General features: G+C 44.4%; 1 protein-coding gene across 2 annotated transcripts in view; it reads right to left on the reverse strand.

Annotated features, from left to right (window-relative positions):
- FBH1 (F-box DNA helicase 1) overlaps positions 1-22,143 on the reverse strand; it is a 925,111-nt gene that overhangs the window by 541,064 nt on the left and 361,904 nt on the right. For both annotated transcript variants that reach the window (XM_069229276.1, XM_069229275.1), the window contains one exon: positions 19,410-19,497. In XM_069229276.1, coding sequence (XP_069085377.1) covers positions 19,410-19,497 — 88 coding nt within the window. The remainder of the gene's footprint in view (positions 1-19,409; positions 19,498-22,143) is intronic.

Genomic DNA, 22,143 nt, shown 5'->3' on the forward strand with positions numbered 1-22,143 from the left:
GCCCAGGCTCTCCCCGCACGATTGGCGAATCGCCATGAGCCCGGCCGCTTGGGCTCGCACAGAGGTGCAGCCGAGCTGAGCTGTACGAGCAGCACCCTCGCCGTGTGGAAGGCGGGACCTCGGCCCGCACGGCCTACTCGTAACCCCGGGTCCCACTGGCCTGCGCGGACACCTGACAGGTGCCCTGTAGTATGAGACAATCTGTCCACTACCTAAGTATGAGTAGTAAGTCGGCATTAACTCTGTGGGCAAATCTCTATTCTAAATATTACCTTCTGCTGCCTCTGCATCGCACTGGGGTGGAACGCACCTGCACTGCGCCAAACCTCTCATCCCGCTGTGCTGGGGAGCTATCCAAACAGATCTACCAACGAACTGGTGCCGTTCTGGGGGTTCCATCTCAGTGGTACCCTGGGCAGTCCGCTAAGGCGCCCACTCCAACCCTCCTAGACGTGCATCCCGGAAGTGGGCTGGTTGGTTGTGAACCCTGTGGAGGGCTTTTATTTGGATCCTACCCGTGACCAGAGCTACCAGATGGGTAAACCAAAGCCTGCCAAGACCCCTGCGACGCCCATGGAGATGGCAGGGACACCGGCTGGAGAGCTAGACTCGACCTCCCAGGCATTGCGCCAAATGGAGACTACCTTGCATAATCACACATCACAGTTCAAAAGAGTATTGCAGGCCATGCTGGATACCAAGTCTACTCTAGAGACGAAGATCAACGCCGTTACACTAGACGTCAACCTCTTGCGGACCAACCACCGGGCTTTGGTGGAAAGAGTAACGGAATCGGAGAGAGACATAGCGAAACTGTCCCCCGAGATGAAGACTCTTTCAGGAGAAGATGACCCAATTAACCATGGAGGTGGACGGGCTTCGGCGTAGAGCTGAGGATGCGCAGGGGAAATCGAGGTGCAATAATATACGCCTGGTGGGCTTCCCGGAGAGGGTCAAGGGCCCTAGCGCGTAACTGTTTTTGGAAGGTTGGCTGACGGACACCATTCTGCTGGACAAAGCACCAATTTTTTTTTCGATTGAGCATGCCCACAGAATACCAGGCAAACCTCCAACACCAGGTGCTCACCCCCGGCCCTTGATTGCCCGCATCCTTAACTACCGCAACAGAGACTTGGTACTTTAACTGTTCCGGAGAGAGGGTCCACAAAAGTTCCAGAATGCATCAATATCCGCTTACCCGGACTTCACTGCCGATGTCCAAAAGCGGCATGGCTCCTTCTACACGGCGAAACAACACCTCCGTGAACATAACATTAAATATGCTCTCCTCTTCCCCGCAAAGCTGCGGGTGCAAGATGGCTCAACGGTGCACGTTTTCTCGTCGCCGGAGGATGTTTGGACTTGGCTTCACGCTAAGGGGCTCGCCCAACCTATGCAACAAAAAGATACAGAAGAGACATGGTCACCCCCAAGGGAAGGAGCGGGCGCCGAGCCCGATCGGAGATCAAACCTACCAAGACGCAGGCGGCGGAGGAGCGTTCCCGACTACTGCGCGAGGCCACACAGTTTGCATCCAATCCTTTCTCAGGTTTGGCGGACCTAGCTGATGCCGAGGCCGACCAGGTGGACTCTTCTGATGCTGGTGGCCCCCCTCGGGCCCGCTGCTTGCTCCGCGTTCTGCAGATGACATATGATCTATATGATCTCTACCGCCGCCCACCCACTTCATAAGAGACACATTCATATGAACTTTCATCCCTTGCTCTTGCTTGTTTCATGAGGGTGTTGCAATTTGGATTGCACCGGGCATACACAATCTCCCACACACGGTTGGACCCAGACGGTCGCTATGTGTTATTGGAGGGCTCCTTGGATAGTGCCCCTCTGGCTCTCATGGAGCGCTATGCGCCCAACACCACCCAGAGAAGCTTTCTTCATGCTATGTCTTGGCCTTTTTAGGGGTCCTTGGGGTGGTGATTTCAATTGTGTGCAGGATGTCCATGTTGATCGCTCCTCCTCCCCCACCCTCCGCCCGGAGCAGACAGATCTTGCACGAGTTCGCAGATTGGAAGATGAAGAATGGCTTGTGTGACATTTGGCACATGCGACACCCAGCAGAACGCGAATATTCATTTTACTCCCCGGTCCATGACCTACACACAGGGATAGACCTGTTCTTTGTCTCGCCTTCGGTGGTACACAGGGTACACGCCTCCGATTATCTTGCACGCACTAAGTCGGATCACTGCCCCTGACGTATGATTCTGGAGTGGGGTCGTCCGAGAGCTCGGATACCCACATGGCGCTTGCAGACAGAAGCCTTAACAGATCCCCCTTTCCGTGCGGAACTAGCTCAATGCCTAGACACTTACTTCACACAAAACCACAACACGCCTTCATACAGGGAGACAGAGAGGGATGCTAACAAATTGGTGGTACGGGGCCACTGCATTGCTGCCTCTGTTGGGGTTTGCCGCATCCTGGTCAGGGAGTTATCGGTCTTGGAGACTAAGCTGCGCATAGCAGAAGTCGTGGTGGCTCGCGGTGAGAAATCGGCGAGCGCATTTACGCCCATGCGTGCAGATATCAGAGAAGTGGACGATAGACTATGTAAACACGACTACAGGCACTATATTACACGACAATATGCAGAGGGGGACAGGGCTGGACGTTTGTTGGCTTGGCTGACACGTGATAGACCCCGCTCTTCGCCCATAGGAGCGATCCGTCTGGATACCGGTGAGGTAGTAAACACCCAACCAGCGATTAACAAAGCTTTTCATAACTATTATAGGAAACTATACACTCCCCCCTCTCCCCCTCTGGGGACAAGTAGCCGGTTTCCTGCATTCTCTTTGGCTGCGCCGTCTTCTCCCGGAGCAGGCGTCTGCATATCGATATAGGAGAAATTCGTACTGCACTGTCCCAAATGTCCCGCAACAAGGCGCCTGGCTCAGATGGTCTCCCAGTTGAATATTTTGCATCTCTAGCACCCCATCTACTGCAGCCCATGCTTCGGGTGTTTGATGAAGTGCAAACCCGTAGACAACTGCCAGCCTCAATGCGAGAGGCCCTCATAGTGGTGCTCCCGAAGCCTGGTCGCGATCCCCTTGACGTTCGCTCGTACCATCCCCTCTCATTGCTGAATACAGATTGTAAGGTGCTCGGGAAGATACTGCCCAATAGGCTCCTTACCTATATCCCTCACCGGATCCACGAGGATCAATCGTGTTTAATACCTGGCAGGAATACTTTTCTGAACATCAGGCGTTTGATCCGCATAATAAATAATGCAGATCCTATCCCTAATAATGGTGGAGCTGCCGTGTCATTGAATATAGAAAAGGCGTTTGACACGCTGAGCTGGGACTTTCTTTTTCAGACGCTTGCCGTGATGGGGTTCGGCACGGGCTTCATAACATGGGTTAGAACACTTTACTCGGGCCCAACGGCTCGCGTCAAGATGGGGCACATTATCTCTGACCCATTTCCCATCTCCAGGGGCACCAGACAGGGATGCCCACTGTCTCCGCTGCTGTTCGCCATGGCTATGGAGCCATTGGCTGCCACATGCACAGCAATGGGGTATTCCAGAATTGCACACACATCACATAATCTCCTTGTATGCAGATGACGCTCTGATCTATTTGCGCGATCACACAGCGTCCATGCGTCAAGCTTTGGAGCTCTTGGACTCCTACGTGGACCGGCTTATGGGTAAACAAGTCAAAATCTTGTATTTTCCCCCTGTCTCCAGTGCCCACGGACCGTCAAATGGCACTGCCGAGATATCAAATGCCATGGTGTCATTCCACCTTTAAATACCTGGGCATACAGATATACCACTCTCTGGAAGACCTCAGGGAGGGCAACCTGGGCAGAGTTCTTCGCTCCAATAGGGGCTCTCTGTCCTTTTGGAGGGCCCTGCCCCTGTCTCCCATGGGCAGAGTATCCATTGCTAAGATGCTCATTCTGCCTCGCCTACTCTATTACTCCTCTGAGTTCCCAATCGTTTTGCCACGCACATTCTTTAAGATACTACAGGGAATAGTGACAGATTTCATATGGGGTAAAGACAGACGCCGCGCAGCCTCACCCACAATTCAATATCCACAAGTTGAGGGTGGTTTGGGTGTCCCTAACTTTGAAATGTACTATGCAGCTGCCCAGTTGCAGTGGCCGGCTGATTGGCTAGGCGATCACTGCTCAGCAGAAAAAACAGTCTTAATCAACGATCTGTCGACTTGGCTGATAGACAAATCTCCTCCCTCATCACACGGTAACATCATATTGACTACCGCAAAGTCATGTTGATTACGTTATGTTTGTGGCAAGAGCCCTCACACACCATACTCTCCACTATATCCTCTGCTGCTGCCGCCTGAGGCACGGACCTTGCTAGCGCATCACAATATGTCCCCTTGGAGGGAAGCGGGTCTTGTTCGTTCTGGGGACTTTTACTCGGACAATACACTATTGACCTTCAGCGAGTTATCGGAGAACACGAAGATCCCGGCTGGCAATTTTTTAGCATATTGCATGATACGTCACCTACTTCATACCACATGGGGCACAACCGACGGTGAAACCCCAGCGTCGCAGATACTCACTTTAATCCTCTCAGTGGGTGGCTCCAGGGGGGCGGTGTCGTGGCTGTACTCCACGTTGCTACTAGAGGCTCTCCACGGACTGGATCGCGCTAAATCGCGCTGGGATGAGAAATTGCCCACTCCCTTATCTTTGGCAGCATGGTCGTCTGCGCGCTCTTCTGTTAAATATGTCTCTCGGAATGCCAGACTCCGTTACACCCAATTTAATCACGTATACCACTCTTACCTATCCCCCCCCTCTGTATAAAGTACATGTTCCCTGTGTCGGACCCTGTGTGCCCCCGCTGCGCAGACCCTCTTGCAGACTTTTATCACATGGTGTGGAGCTGTCCCCCGTTATCCATGGCTTGGCAGCGCATCACTACTACAGTATCTGACATCACTGCCCATGCTCTGCGGCCGACGCCTGGGTCTTGTCTACTGGGACTGCGGCACCGCTCCAGTAAAGATAAACATCTCCATAGGTTAACTGACTTGGCATTCATTATTTTCAAGCGGCAAATTGCCACCTATTGGAAGGCACCTCATACTCCCAATTACGATAGCTGGTTACGAGTGGGGCTGCAGCAGTCCCGCACGGAGGCCCAGACGCTGCGCAATTTGCAACGTAGAGGACTGATGCAGGGTGGCTCTGACATTTGGGATGTCTTTATTGTAAACATGGAGGGCAGAGACGACACTCGCCCACCTGAGACTCCCCGCAGGCATTGTTGCAGATGAATGTCCTGGAGTTACCCGGGTTGGTGTTTTCTCTGTGGTTTCTCACTGGGGACTCAACAGCTCTTACACGAGCGGCGATCCCAATAATGGTGCAATGCGCGAAAGTCCTTGTCACCCCTGACGTTCTACTTAACATAACCTACTCCAACCTGCTCTTCAGCCCATATTAATATAGCGCGTGGCCCCTCTACTATCATACCAGCACTCTATTACTCAAATGGCGCACTCAGACACCTAACGCCCCTCCTCTCACTAAGATCCTTTCAGTTGCACTTCCTCCGACACGAAGGGAGGAGTCGGAATGCTTGACTAGTGGCACAGTTTATTGTTGTTGTTGTGATGATATCTCTGAATATTCGATGTAAAGAACGTTCCTAATCCCATACTCCTGCCTGAGACTTCAGGCGTGTTCCATTCTATGTGATTCTACTGAAACAATAAAGAGATGTTAGATGTGCGTAATACTGTTTCTAAATGTACTGCCGTGACATGTGACTGGAGTCTATCCCTTTTCCAGAATGAAGCCATTCTCTGCTTGTGTGTTAACTGCTTACTCTGTTGCATAAAATGAATAAAAAGAGTTTTTAAAAACAATTATAAAGCCTGGGCCAACTTGCACTAGCAGGCAAGGCAGGAAGACTCCTAAACAGCGAGAACAGGAAGGTCCTCTTGCTTCATTGCTGCAGTCCAACAGCAAAAAAACGCATTCCTTTCCGTCAAATATATTCATGTGAAATTCTAAATAAAAGTACATGATTGTTTCCAAGCAAAACTAAGAATTATCAATGGTGGAGGTTTGCAATTCAACTGCAAGGTAATGGGTGGAATACTCAGCAAGGGAACTCTAGCTACAAATAACTAGACTTTCAACTCTAACTAGTAGACATGGGTGTGCCACTGAAAGCTCAAGCCTGAAGCCTCACTATAGCACCGTTCAAGGTACAGTTGGAAACTTGAGCCCCTAATGAGCTAAGCCTTCATGTGGCTTCTTCCTGCCATTGTTGTTATACACCTATGTGCAAAGAGGTAAAAACAAAGGATTACCATTTGAGATGAAAAGGAGAGACAAATAAATACCCATTAGGTAGCTTCTCTGAACAAAGCGAAACCGCTAAGCTTGGATAAAGCATAGCTTTCCCCACTTAAATTGTGTGATCTTTTATATCACGATCGTCCTTTTTCTAATTATGGCATATGAAAACATTTTCAAAAATGTGAGTTCAGAATACCAGCTGTATGAAAACCTATTATGTATTATTTAACAGACTATATTGTTGCTCTATAATAATTAGGGCCATATAAAGGGTTCACATGACAGCTGTCTTGTCTTTTAGTTCACTAATGCCACCGCCACCATGTGGAGACATTCTTAAGAAGTACTTTTCTATGCTGCAATGTGATATATGAATGTCAAAGCTTTCTCTTATTAAAGTAGTATGCTTTTTGGAATTCTGAAGAAACTATCACATTTTATGTGATTTTTGTTGTATGAATTACATGGCAAACATTCTTACGGCTCGGTTTGTAAATGGGCTTTAAGAGCCAAGCCAGGCCCTTGGCTCAGCTCTCCTTGTCAATTTCTTGGCTTGCCCACTTCTACAAACTAGTAGGCAATGATCATATAACAGATGGAAGAACCATGAAGCAATCACAAGAGAGTTGGTAAGGTTGCTAGTGTCAGGAGCAAAACGTTCAGTGTGCCCAGAAGAGCTAACAAACACCGATGACACTGCTGCATATATCTCCACACACATACCGAAGATTACATCCATGTCTAGTTATGTTACAAATATTTTTACAGCGCACGTTCACCTGATCGGTTTCATGTTGAGGTAACAGACATAGCACGCAATAGCTCATTACTCATATGGCAACCTGAAGAGCCACATCTTTGGGAGTTTTTAGAATACAGTATAACAGGAGGTAAACCTAATTTCCAGAGGAAAAGCATTCCAGATGCAGGGAGCCAGTACCACAAATCTGTGGCCACCCATTGTCTTTTTTTTTTTTTTAAAGGTAGGGATGGTAAAACGATTAGCATCCAAAGACCTCAGTTTACATATAGGGATATGGTTTTGTATAGGGATAGAAACAAAAGTAGGACTGCCAGTCTGAAGTGATTTAAAAAATAAATAAGGCACCCTGCCCTAAAGAGGAAACGCTGTTCTATGGCCAGCCAGTGCAAAATCCTCAATAAGAGGGTAATGTGAAAATTAAGTGGTTAATGGAACAACAATCTAGCTGCTTGATTTTGGACCAGTTGAAGTCTGTGGTTTAGGGATTTAGGGAATCCCAGATACAGAGAATTAGCATAATCTAGTCTAGAAAGGACCAGTGCAATGACAAACTATGTAAAAGCCAGAGGAGAGAAGTTTACTCCTCTTTCTAATTTTACTAAGTTGTAAAAAACACGAGGAAATCACAGCCTCTAGTTAAGGTTTCATGGCCAGATTAACATCAATCAGAACTCCAAGGCTCTTAACTGATTTCTTAGACAGAGGGGAGAGAGCCCACGGTTGCAGGCTAAAGTGTATGTCTCCATACAAAAGCTTAGTTTTGATAAAGACAATCTCGTCTTATCTGAATTAAGTTTAAGCTGATTGTCATTCACCCAATCACGGATAAACAGCATTGTGTTTTGGAAGGGGATTGCACATTCTGGGAAGCGGTCAATAGTGAAGATCTTTTTCAAATCATCTGCGTAGTTATGAACCTTGATCCTGCTTTGATTCTGGGAATGCACAATATAAACTGACTTTAGAAGAGCAAAAGGAATAGAGGCTTCGACTTCTAAGCATATACTTTGAGGCTATCTGAATATCCATCATACCAGGCTGCAACTTTCTGCCAACTGAGCCCTCTTTCACTATTCCTTCTTCGAAACACCTCACCACACTGCAGTCACCAGAAATGGGATACAGTACCTACTGCAGTCACATATGTACGTACATAGCCACATGGTTGACCGATATGCTCCAAGAGTGTTAACATACATGGAAGGTAGAAATGGGAGAATTGTTTTCCACATCTATTGAATGACCCCGACTCCCCAGCCCCCATCCCCGCAACATGCCCTTATGTCCTATGAGTCGTTCATAAATGCCCATTATCAAATGTTAGACCTTGTTTTCTGAATGACTGTAGTTATGGACCATGCCCAACTGGCGAGGAGCTTCTTGTTGGTTGCAGATACATATGGTTGTTGATTTCATATAGTATTTTCATGGCTGCTTTTATGTGTGTTAAAGATGACATATGGTAGCCGCTAGATTAGGCTTAACATTCAATCATCCCTCAGTACAACAGAGGCTGAAATCATATTGAGACTAGTTAGCTAGGTCTCTTCTCTGCTTCTAAAATATTGCTGTGGAATGTAAGGAGAAGAGAGAACATGATAAAGAGGTATAACATGCAGGAATATCTGAACAGATGTGGCACAGGAAACCCATTTGCCCAATTTAGATTGAGCTACAGTGCATAGAAAATGGAGAGGGTAGCTATTTTACACTACATATTCATCATGTGCCAGGGGTGTTTTTATATGGTGACAGTTGATATGATGTTTACAACGTAGATAACAAAAATTGATCATGGATGCACATTTGTGGTAGTCAATAGATCGTTAGACAGTCTCCCATTTGTTTTGGGGAGTTTATTAATACCCAGCATCATGCAGAGTGGTTTCTTTATCCTGCACATTTATACTTTGATGATGTTGGGTGAGTGACTTAATTCTGTATATAACACGGGATGAATAGATCCTTTCCTACAGTACCAAACACACATAGCTACAGCATTTGCAGCATTCACAAACTGGTTCCCACACTGGACCTAAACTGGTACATGGTGTTCATTATATTAAGATACAACACAGTATTCGCATTATTATCCCATGAACCACCAGCTCCAAGAAGGTGGTAAATGTATTCTGCAGTCTCTGTGCTGGATGGCGTTCTGGGAGGAGGTGTGGTAGTAGGGGAGGGAAGGGGAAGCTAAGTTCAGGCTGTGGGGAGCACTGTCACTGGTAAAACTCCTAGTTGTGATGGGGTCGCCACAGAGTTTTATGCTGCTTTCAGTGGCTCTCTGGCCTCTAAATTGATGTCAATGTACATGAAGGCCTATAAATGAGGTACCAGGGAGGTCATAATTTTGTCATCACCCAAACCACATTGAGACCAAACAAACTTTTCATCATATCGCCTCCTCTCCAAGTTTAACTAGGATTTCAAAATCCTGGTGCAAATAATGTGCTCATCTGTATTTCAGCTGATACATACAGAATACTTAGGCTTCATATTGAAGAAAATATGGCATTCAATATTTGTGCCTAAATTATGTTTTGAGGGAATGGTTACCACATGCAAAACTACCAGAGGCAGCCTCAATGGATATGGAGAAAGGTTATGATACCCTGACTTGGGGGTATATATTGGTGGTGTTGAAGGAGATGGTTGATGCTGCCATTTATCAGACTGCTGTACTCTCCATCAACAGCTTAAATTAAAATGGACAGATATTATCTGAGACATGGGCATATACCAGGGTTTTATTGTTTCTCCCCTGACGTGCTCCCTGCCATGCAGCTTCTGTAGTATAATTTCAATGGGATGGGGCGATGTATAAGGCAATATGAATGGGGCTGCACTCATATAATCTCCTTTTGCAGGGACGGTGTCCTACGTTACCTCAGGTATTTGGGGTGGGGCATGGCTTAGGTCACGTGTTTCTAGTACTGGAAAGTTCTGTGGAGCTTAGGGGTTAAGGATAAACAAATCCAGGTCTCGCCTCTCCCCTTGAGTCCCACAGATGGTGGAATGGATGGAGTTGTGCTGCCTTTGTCTTGGAATGAGACACTTAACGATATTTCGGTGACCAGGTTTACCATTCTGGTGCCAACCTTGTAGTGGGCAACCTGACCAGGGCCATGACAAACATACATGAGTCGTTCATGGGTTGGAAGCGCCTATCACTGTTGGCACTGGGTAGAAGTGCCCTGCCCAAAATGATAATCCCACACCTTGTTTTATATTTCTTTGTGGTCCTTCCATTATGCTTACCCAAATTCATTTTTAGCAAAATTAATAGCACATTATCAGATCTTTTCTGGAACATTTCTAGGCAGAAGGCCTCATTCTGTCAAGTGTAACGTCCTGCCACAAAGGGTGGACTAAATGTTACAAACTTGGAACTATATTTTGGAGCTGCCATTTGCAAAGTATGTCTAATGCCACAATGGTCCTGGTGTGAATTTTCACTGTTCAGAAGCAGCACAAAGTGCTTGGCTTAGGACTCTTAAAATGCACTCACACTTATACGCTGACTTAGCGATTTTCTGAACACTTAAGTCTTTAGACGTTTTCTTAAGGAGAGGGTGACAGGTGCCCTTCTTACCATTGTGGTCTTTGTACAATTTCAAAGCTTCTTACCATTACTTCTTAAAATTGTGGTCTTTGCACACTTTCGAAACACTGTCTAAGCAAGCTGTAATAGAGACCTGGCAACAAACGGAAGTGCTAACACTGGGAGATCTAACAGATTGTGAAAAGCTACACACATTCAGGAGTTTTAAAAAAGCAAAAAAATTCACCTGGGACAATTTCGGATGCTTTAGTGCGGATAACCCTATTGGGAAAGAATTATGCAAAATATTTACCGCAATATCAGATATGTGCCTGAGATATTGGACTGCAGAAGCCAGCTTGATGCATATTTGTTGGTCCTACCTCTCAATACAATGTTACTATAATCTACATCACGGGAAAACTCGATGAGCACTACGAAATAAGACTGTTTGGACTCGTAAAATCTGCTTGTCGGGGTTAAAGGTGAGGTCTAGAAAGAACAAAATGGCATGTAAATGTGCCAACCTTGCATTGGTCCATGACAAAAGACAATTCGCTATGCTGAGGAAGAATAGTGACACCCCACGCTAGTCACAACAGATGAAGGAGCTTTCCAGGTGGGTAGAAAGAAAAGGCATAGTTTTATTGAGGCATCTGAGTAAGGGTAGCAGTCAGTTACACATAACGGGAAGGGATGATGAGTTCCTTCTGAAACTGGCTGAAACTAGACCACCTTGAGATACATATGTGAATAAACGGGAATTGATAAGTTAGACATTTATAATTGTAGAGATGACCCCTCCCACAAAGAACTGGGTGAGTACAAGTACAATTGTCCACAAACTGATGTAAAAAGAGGAGTCATTGGGGGATCTCACCCTGTCACTAATAATAGCTGGGTGGAGAAAACAGGAAGCTTTTATTTACAGTGTATGCAGCACGGAGAATGCATGAACTAAAGCCGATGTACCTTAAAAATGTTTGTGCCATCTATGACATCTTTGAGAGCGAACTACTGGATAAGATGAAATGTAGTTATCATCTTTGTTTCTTACAAATAGGTTTCATATGGTAGGTTCTGAACAAGATGGAGAACTGTGGCCCTTATGTGTATCCTTATGTCATGCTCACAGCATGTTTTGTTTGAAAATTGTTAATATGTTTAAACATATTTGTTTTCACTGAGGTCTTCTGAGTTCAACCCTAAGGAACTTTTCTTTTCAGAGGTCTTTTCAACTGCTGAGGTTTTTGACATCAAAGTCGCATGTTTACCCATAAATGTATTTGTCTTTTGGATCGGAGTGTTCAGTGGGGGTCTTGGCCTCTGCACTACCGATCGGGGACTGCTCATCATATGTAGAGATGCTCGACAGGCTGATCAGGTTCTCTGTGATGGCATTGCATTCAAAGGTGCGTTGGATGCACTGGTACCACTGTTAAATAGTAAGCCCAGGTTTTGTTTTTTAGTTGTTAGCTATTCATGTTTCCTAGCCAGAAACAAGCCTTCTAAAGTAGGGTTTATTTCTGAAAAGCAAAAAAATATATCAATGTTTCTGATACAGATGGAGTTTTCTCCCTGCACATGGATTCCATTGATGGTCTTCCGTACCTTATTCTGCCGGTCAGATCCAGGCTGGAGAAAACATTTTTGTCCCGTCCAATATAGGGAAAAGCAACAATCTGTGGAAGCTGAACCATCAAGTCATGGATTTAATCCTTCAGGGTCGGCAAAGACTCCACCAGCATAAAACCCAGCATGCCCAACACATTTCATTCACAACTAGTGAATATGCCCTCTTTTGAGTTATATTTATTACCAAAGTCACACCTTCAGTGAAAACGTACCTAACATTGCCAAAACAACTCAAAGGTTCATATGGGGTATCCCCACAAAACTAATGTCCGGTGGATGTAAGTAACAAACATCCCCGTAAGGGACATTTTCCTAAACAGCCAGCAAGAACAGAGAACATATTGATCCAGCAAAAAACATATTACAGCATATTGACAAATGTCCGAAAGTTGTGCTCAAAGAGAGAGCACTCTTTGACACTGCCTAAATTTCTGAAATCTATACCACACACCAGTTCATCAGAACTACACCATACCCAACTTTACCTTCTTAAACAGTCCAAATATGTCTGATTTCTCAGCACCTTCCTGACCTGTTTGCCAATTATTTTAGCTATCATCAGATAAACTGATACATTGACATTTCTGGGGTTTGACCCATAATTAACGCTGCATTTTGTTATTCGATGTATTGAGCATTGGCTTGGAGCGCCAATATTCATTTACCAAGCCTAGTTACTGCAAAGTAATTATCCACATTCCCTACAAGTCCTTACAATCTAGGAAAGATGTTACATCTCATGAGGTCTACTGCTGTCCCCATTATCAAGCAGTCCCCTATTTCCACACTGCAGTGTCAAAGTAATTTCCATTTTCTATAGCATTTCCTTCCTAACCTATTTCTCGGAAAATGGCCAAAATCTCAAGGCCCTCTGACCAAGTAATGCTTAAAGATATCTTCGTCCTCTCATGCACTTTCTATCACTACCCACTATCCACACATAGTTTAAAAAAATACCCTCCTAATGTTCTATTACTGAATATGCAGGTAAAGAAAGGAAAGTGGACATCAGTTCCGATAGCTTATAATATAACAGGGATCATCGCCTTCCCAATAATGTAAAATCACTTTCAGGGATGCCAACAAACGTGCATGGGAAACTATGTGTAAACAGCTGTGTCAGGTCAATGATTCTACTAATCCAGCTAGATATAAGCATGAACCATCCCAACCTTGGTTTAACACAATTTCAATATCCCATGCGCCTGAACTGAGGCCACATCCCAAAAACCCACATTACCCAACTGTAAGAACAACTCAGGTTAGGCAATTCAATGCTAAAAGTGTAAGTCATAATTATTCACCAGAATTGAGGTTTCATCAAGATTCTGAGCTGTGAGGAAACTGTAGACTGAATACACATAGCCAGACAGAACACACCTAACAAACATCAAACATCATCGAAAAGCCAGGGTAGATCATGTGCCATGCAGGATCTTCTTAATGAGGCAGTTCTCAGTGTGCATCATTCAAATACAACCCTTGCAAACCACAGCATTCTCATACTCCCCCGAATGATATTCCAAGAAGGCATGGGAAATGCTTAAATCACAGACAGAAGGCAACTCAGTTACCATGCACCCAACACAGAATCACTTCTGTCACAACAGGAAACCATATTGCAAATAGCCAGAAATGTGTCTCAACTGTTGTCATATTCCAACAACCCACAATACCTAATCACAATAACTACCCAGTCCAATGAATTCTATGCTGAAGGTCTACAGTGTTACGAGCAAGCACCAAAACAGATGTCTTGTCAAGAATCCAAGGTCTAAGGGCCAGATGTATGAAATTTGTTTGCATTTCAAACAGTGCGAATCACAAAATTCGTCCGTTTGCGAGTGCAAAAAAGTGGTCTGCGATGCATGAAAGGCATTCGCAGACCACAAATAAGAAATCACAAAAATTGCGATATCTTGCGTTGCGACCTGGTTTTGCGAGTCGCAATTTGCGATTCGCAAAATCCAACTCGCAAGGAGATGCTGCAAAAAAATCGCAAATTGCGTTTTTTCGCAGAATGGCATTTTGCACATGCAAAATACCATGAAAAGAAACCAGGTGGTAACCTGGTGCAAAATTTAAAAATGAATTTAAAATGCATTTTTAAATTGAACATGTAAAGCACACATGCCCTTTTGGCATGTGTGCACCTTACATGTCCCCCAAGACATTTTTGGGGTGCAGCAGAGCACCCTGGGCTTTTGCATTTCCCAAATTGCGATTTCTGGTTCAGAAATCGCAATTTTGGAAATGCAAAAAATTTGCAGCTATGGGCCAACAGGCCCATACCTGCGAATGGGGCCGGTATCGCAATTTGCGGTTCGGTAATAGCATTTGCGATTTTTAAGAAATAGCTATTACCGAATCGCAAATGTGATACATGGCACTTTGCGAGTCGAAAATAGCGATTTCTTAAAAATCGCTATTTCCGACTCGCAAAGGGCCGTGATGATACATTTGGCCCTAAATGCAGCACAGCAAGCCAGACAGAAACACACCTAACACACACAAGCATCAAGGTGGGAGAAAAATAGTAGATTTTCCATGCTATGCTGGGTTATATGAATGGGGCACTTCTCACAATAAAATTTATTTCACACCCACCAGCATACTGGTGTCCAGTGAATGAAAATCTGTTCATGCTGGCAATATATCAATGTATACATGTCATATGCGTGAACTGAGAGAAGGCAGCTCAATCACTGTTAGCCTAATACACAATCTACTTCAATACAGGAAACCATAATACCTTCCCAGGCCCCTTCAATATTATGACTGGTGCAAGCTGGTTTTGATCCCCGTCCCAGTAAGTTAGGCCCCAAAGTGCAACAACCTTTGTTGCACTAACAGAAAAGGAATGACATTCCTTGGCAAGGGTATGTGCAGTGCTGGATGTCTCTAACAATCAGGTACAGATATTCTACCAGCCAATGAAAGTTCCTTCACTGTGTGTCCTAATTTATTAGGGGAATATATGTTGTGGCTGCAAAATGCAATCCCAATGAAGGCAGAGAGGAATGGTCAGAAACTGCAGTGGGATCCCATTTCAGGTGATGAGTTCATCCATATCTATCTGGAGATATGCCTAGGATCACACAAAAAGTAAGTAGGGAAAAATAAACTGTCATCATGCCTCAATGCCCAAAATGTCTGAGATATGGAGTAGTAGGAAGTGTATATAAACTGTCTGACTAAGTTCTTCTCCGATTGGGCAAGCTAGGTTACCTTTTGTCGGCTACCCTGTAGCACTCCCAACCTTATGGTGTCACTTGCTAGGGAATGTGGAACAGTTCTGAGGGACACAAAGTAGTAGTCTGTTGACCCCTCCCTACATGCCATGCCCTAAAGTAACGAACAAAGTAATTGAGCTTCCAATGGTTCTCAACTTTGGACACTGAGGCTTGCACTTGTCGAACCTTCAGAAAAATGATAGGGCTGAAACTTGAGAAAATGGCAGAAAACTGGCAAGCGTTTCTCAAGATACAGACCAGACGCTGCTTAACATCTGTCTCAGTGAATGCAGCAGCACACTGTTGCAGTTCACTCACGATTAGGTTATTTTTACAAGAAAGTTATAGAACAGGAAAACTTCAAGTACTGCCTTCTGCTCAGCGGGTCGATAACACTTTTACACAAAGCATATCTGCAGCCAGAGACCCTGCATACGCAGAAAATTCAAACCATCATCCCAGTAAAAAGGGCTACCTTACAAGCTATCAAGCACTCCACTAAGTAATGTTCAGTACGGCCAATTACGAGGATAAATGAGAGCAAGCACCCCACTCACAATTTGCTGTACTAACAGAAACATCACTACTTTTGGTCTGAATACAACACTCATTCTGCAGGGAGAGATGCTTACAATTCCATCACCAATGACTCCACCGACTAAATGTCTGCTAAGGTGAGTGCCTCAGGAAAATTTACACCCCATAGCAGGCAATCAAGTGACAGAGGTCACCTGGTCTTTGCTAGCACAAGATAGTTTGGGGCTACACTCATCATCACAAGGATCATCACAAGAATCATGTCCTCTTGAAGCAGACTTTGAAGCTGAAGACTTCCAATGATTCCACTAGGTGCTGAAAACATAGGTCCTCATCAGTCTTTGGTAATACCTACTTATGAAGGATATGCTCCTTCCACACCCAAAAGACCAAAGAAATAATGAAAGATAACAACTAAAATGTACAATCTTGGAACTTGTAACTCCCTTCAAGCAGGTTGAGTGAAAGAAATATTAATTCATTGATCTGTCCCTAGTTCTCGGGTTTCACTTTCCCACTTCTCTTCAAGGCCACCCCGTGCACCCATTGGTACAAGCCTCTCTACCCATAGACCTCCTATCCTCATGTAGCCCCATGGCTATGACCAGCTGACCACACACCACACCCAACCACTTCTATGTGCCCCTTAGTTTTCGTAGAACTCCCTAGCCCCCGCAGGCTGCCCTCATCTCCGTCATTCTCACACTATTCCTGGTGCACTCCGAGCAGTGAGGCGGGGAGGTTTGTGATGACCACCATGCATGGGGAATAAGCTCAGCAATAGGGACCTCATACCACTGCAAGTGAGCTATGTGGAGAGGTCACCCGAGGCGAGCACCTACTATGTTTCTGATTGTTATACAGCGGCCAGTTATCCAACCTAATGTTCACCACATATGTAACTGTAATGTCTTTTCACCCTTGACTGTTATACCGTAATACGGTAAAGCCCAACTAGAAACTATTTTGCAAAAGTAAGGGGAGGGAGTGTAATCGTCATGTTGTTTGCCTCGTTTCCTATTGCGCTTTATATGAAGATGTAAGCATGTAACACCTTGCAATGCTCTTCGACATGTTGTATAGTGTCAAATCCTTAGAAAAGTGTGACGATCTACCCCAAATTGATAAAATGCAATAAAATATGTTTAAAAAAAAAAAAAATCGGGTCTGCTCCGCTCTCTGTTTAAAAATTGGGACAATAATCGATTCAGACTACGAACTGCGGGACCACATTTATCCACTGTTCTTAAAACATTTGTCAGCAAAGGCGCCAGCAAATCAATTTTAGACTTGAGCATAAACAGTGAGACTCCATCTGGACAAAGTTGCTTTGCCACTTTGACTCAGTTACCTCAGTAAAGTCGAACATTCATGGCTTCCTCACTGATGCATCTACAAGAGTAGTGTTGTCTGTGGAAAACATATTAGATACAACCAATGCCTACTGTAAGGAGGGGAGTAAAGGACTGCAGCTGGCATTAAGAGATGATAAAGAAGCAGTATACTCGAGGCACTTAGGCCCTCATTATAATATTGGCGGTATATATACCTACCGCTGCGGCGACGCTCGCCAAAAGACCGTCGCCGCGGCTACCAGCCGTCAGCCGGATTATGACCACAGCCGGATTTCCGCCATAATGGCGGATGGTGGTAAGGAGGCGCTGCTGCCAGCAGCAGCGCCAAACCAGTAGACTGCAGCAGTCGTATCACGACCCATGATACTGCCTGGCGGTGTTCTGCTGTTGGACTCTGCTGCTGGCAGCAGCGCCCCGTCCCATCTCCTGCTGGAGGACCCCCTGACATCAGGTAAGTTGGGTGCTCCGACAGGGGAGGGGGGTGTTGTGTGTGTGTGTGTATGCGGGTGTGTGATGAGTGTTGTCTGTGTGTGTATGAATGTGTGAGTGCGTGTGTGTTGTGTGCATGTAAGAATGTCAGTGTGTGTGTATGAATGTGTGAATGGATGTATGCATGCATGCGTGGATGAATGTGGGTATGAGTGTGTGTGTATGCGTGTGTTTGTTGGTGAGTGAAGGTGCGTGTATGTTGTGGGGGGTGGGTAGTGCCTATCTCCATGGTTTCCATGGCGGTAAGGAAGTCACAAAAAACATGGTGGTAGGCGGGGTCATAATCCCACCGGCGGGCTAGTGACGGCCGCTGGGCTGGAGACTCAATTCTCCAGCCCGATGGTAGTTACCGCTGTGGCAGACTGTGTGGTACATTGGCGGTTTGGCTTGAGCAAAACCACCTATGTCTTAATATGGGGAAAAGTACTGCCAGCCTGTTGGCAGTACTTTTCTCCATTTTACCTCCGTCTGTCGCGGTCATAATGATCCCCTTTAATGTTTTAGTACAACTTATGAGGTCAAAATAATTAGAGAATGAGGCGGAATCAGGTTTTTTACTGGCTCCAGATTGGAAAGACAGTACTTTATATACTTCCTATAGAATACTGTTTTTAAAATGTGGTATTATTTTGGTTTCTATTAACGGCAGCAATCCAATGATTAAAATGGTTATAATGTTTTCATCTAGTACTTTCTAAAACTGAGTGACTTTTTAACTTTTGAAAACAGGCAAAACAATGACGGCTCTTGGGGAGCTTTTTATAGTTGCTAAATACAGATTGATTTACCTGTTGTCCAGTGACAAAAACTAGTTTTACTATAAAATTATATCTGATGTACTGCATTATAGTATTTTATGAATTGATGTGTTGAGTTGTACTTTTGAGCTGCTGGCATTGTTGAACGACTTTCAATTGTAACGTTTTCAAATTACTGATCAATAAAATCTTACATTACATTACATATTAGATAGAGACTTGGTATAAATATTTCCTCAAAATGGTCAGCCTATTTACTAGGCAAGGTGGCAACGTGGAAGGAAGAGAGTAACTCCTTTACTGATCTGAAACTTTGGCTGCGTATTCAATGCATAGGTGGCCATATTAGCAAAAAAGCAATACCCCTAGTCTGAAAACTCAAACTAAGTCTCAACTTGGTTTGATTGGTGTAGACCAAAATGCTTTAAATATCCACTGAAAACTGGTAGCTACAGTGAACGTATCAATGGGATACAAAGGTAATGATATGTAATTCCATTTGGAGAGAACCACATCAAAGGATTGGGAGAATAATTCACTATTCTGGGATTCCACTCCTGGCCTTCCTAGTGATAGTGTGAAAACACTAGCTAATAGTAAAGAAGTTTGATTCACTGAACTCTGTTCTATGGTAACTAGATAACGCACTCCGTAGTCACATGTCTCCCAAACCCAAACTCCACATCCTTATACAGTGAAACCATACAGGCATTACTTTGGGTTTTGCAATGAGTTTCAACACTTGTTAAAGAAAATAAAATGCATAACTACCATCATGTGTCATTCTGTAAGCCTCCTTGCTGGTTTCAAATGGAAGTTTCATCTGATTCCAGATTTTTGTTGCTTCGCATACAGCAAACTGAAAAATAACAGCATATAGATAAGGTCGTTCTTAATTCACAAGAACATAAATACAGGAACAAAGCAGACACATTAGTGCTCCTCCTAGAATGCAATACTCTTTGCATGTTTTTCAAATAATGTTTATATTAAGCTATCCTCAATACCATATCCTTTAAAAACGTTTTTAATCAAAATCATTACCTTTGACATACAAAATTAATTATTCCTGTAACGAAAAATGGGGTGCATGAAATATCACCTAGCATTTCTAAATACATCCTCCTGTCTATATTTTTCAGATTTTTAAATAAGCTATGAGTTTGCATGAGTTTGTGGTTGATAACATTACTTTTAATGGAAAATTAGCAGCGACAAGAGTCCTCAGGAAGCAAAAAAAGAATGGGGGTGGGGGTGCACCACTCCTACAAGAACTGCTGAACAGAGACATCAGAAAGGGTCAGCAACAGAAATAGTTAAATATATAACAAGCATTTGCAAAGCAATGGGTCTCGCATTTGCTAGAGTTAGAGCTATTAGCGTTGTAAATTCCTAACTGGACTGTTCTTGCCACATAAATTGAAAATGTAAAGTAAGACAGTTAACATAGGCGAGCTGATTCAAAGCGCCACGGCTGCCATTAGCATGAAGACAAAGGAGAGACACAACAGGAAAGAGGAGTTCGCTCGCAGTCAAACTTATTGGCAAAAGTGCAATTATCCATGTAACAGGGTCAATGGATAAGGCGGTAACAAACTGCCCCAATGATAACAAAGGATTTTTGAAAGGTAAGCATATGAATGAGTGATAGTGATGGACGTGCAGTGGGCGTGGTGAAAAGCCCACAGATCAATTACAACAGGCCAATGCGCTCACATGCTCAACCTAAAAATGAATGACGAGGGTAGCAACATCAAGACTGGCCTCAGGCTTCCATAGCTACGTAATCTACAGCAAACACCCTTGACAGGAGCCTGCAGCACTAGAATGAACCAATAGCTGCAGAACGACAAACAAAACAAGCATTTGCAATGCAACGGGTCTCGCGTTTGCTCATGTTAGAGCTGATCGCGTTGTAAACTCCTAACCCGACTTTTCACCTATCGGGCAAAAGTGCATTTATGTACATAACCCGAAAAAGTGAAATTAACTATGTAAAGCGCTCGACTTCTGCCAAGCGAGATCGCGCTCGTAAATTAGAGAAAAAGAAGTCCACGAGCCTGATGGAAAACAGCGAGCTTCGCATGTTTTCTGTACTTGGTCGCTGCGCTCGAGGAGGGCTAGCCACCGGAAAAGGCATGACTTATGCGTGCCTTCGACTAATGAAAGCAAGCAGATTTTATTAGGCAAGCCCACGAACCAATAAAAATCACTGACGTGAAGTTGGCAGGGCTCCGAGCCCTTTTTCTAAATACTAAAGCGTCTCGCTGCGATACGCATGCGCAAGAGCATGCAAAGCAGGCTCGACCCTAAAAAGTATGTAGTGCATAGGCAGGAAACTCGCCACCAAAAAGTTACCAACATAGTATAGGTGGCAATAACCTTCTAGCAGCAAGAAGCCCTAAATTACCAGAAACCACCTGCTGCACCCTCAGACTGGCTCTCAGTCGACGTCTATGCTTATTCCTTCCTCTTTTCGGAGTTGTTGCTTAGCGTTGGCTGAGAGACAAGTGAAACAACAAGATGCTGATGGCCATTTGACTACGGCCGAGGAAGGACTCAAGTACAGATGGGAGCCTGAGTGGAATGGTGCCTCTACACAATTAGCACACTGGATTTGCATGTTGGATCTTCAGAATACTTTGTGCTATCAACTCCATGTTGTGGTATATATTGTTGACAAACATGCTGTCTATGTTGGAAGTGTGCTTTAAAGTACAGACAGCAGCGCGTCTCTTCTGTGTGATGGGTTCAGGGGATTGGATTTCAAATACATGTTTAAAAAGGAGTGGCTGGCCAGAGCAGGTAAGATGTGTGCAGCAGTACTGTCTGCCTTTCACACCCCGGAAGGTGGGCACAGAAAGTTCTTCGGAATGGTACCAAGAGGACTGAAAAAAACAATTCTTTCGAAGCTCCTTGTTCATAAGTCCCAAGGGTGGTAGTATGGCAATTCTCCTGCAGAAACAGAGTTGGAGAGTATCGAAAGCCTGTCGGGAGACTACTTGTGTTGGGAGGTAACAGCATTTACAGCGACTTTAGTACTTACCTGTATCCTTAATAATATACAAGTTGGGGGAAGTTGCTTGATCGGATGTGTGTGTTTGTCTGGCGAAAGTGAGCCATTTCTTCAGCATTGTATTTTGTGAAACTGCTCTGATTTGAGAGCCAGCACACGCAAGCTAATTCGATTATGTTTTGAAAATGATTTTTGGAGTTTGAGTATATTTATTGCTAAATGTTTATTTGTATAGAACACTTGTTTTTTTTGGTGGCGTGTTAAAAAACTCAAAAAGCTGAGAAAAAACTCTTCTGCTAGATTTAGTGACATGATCTTTAAGAAGGATATGTAAATACCATGTCACTACAGGGACCCAGTGTCGCAGTAAACGCTACAGTATCATTTGTTAATATGTGAATTGATAATTACAAGTGACTGCATTTTGTTAAATCATAGCCAAGTAGGAAATATCCTGGAACAAACTGAATCTTTCACTGACGTTAATAA

This window comes from Pleurodeles waltl, chromosome 4_1, assembly GCF_031143425.1.
Source record: "Pleurodeles waltl isolate 20211129_DDA chromosome 4_1, aPleWal1.hap1.20221129, whole genome shotgun sequence".
Taxonomy (NCBI): Eukaryota; Metazoa; Chordata; class Amphibia; order Caudata; family Salamandridae; genus Pleurodeles; species Pleurodeles waltl.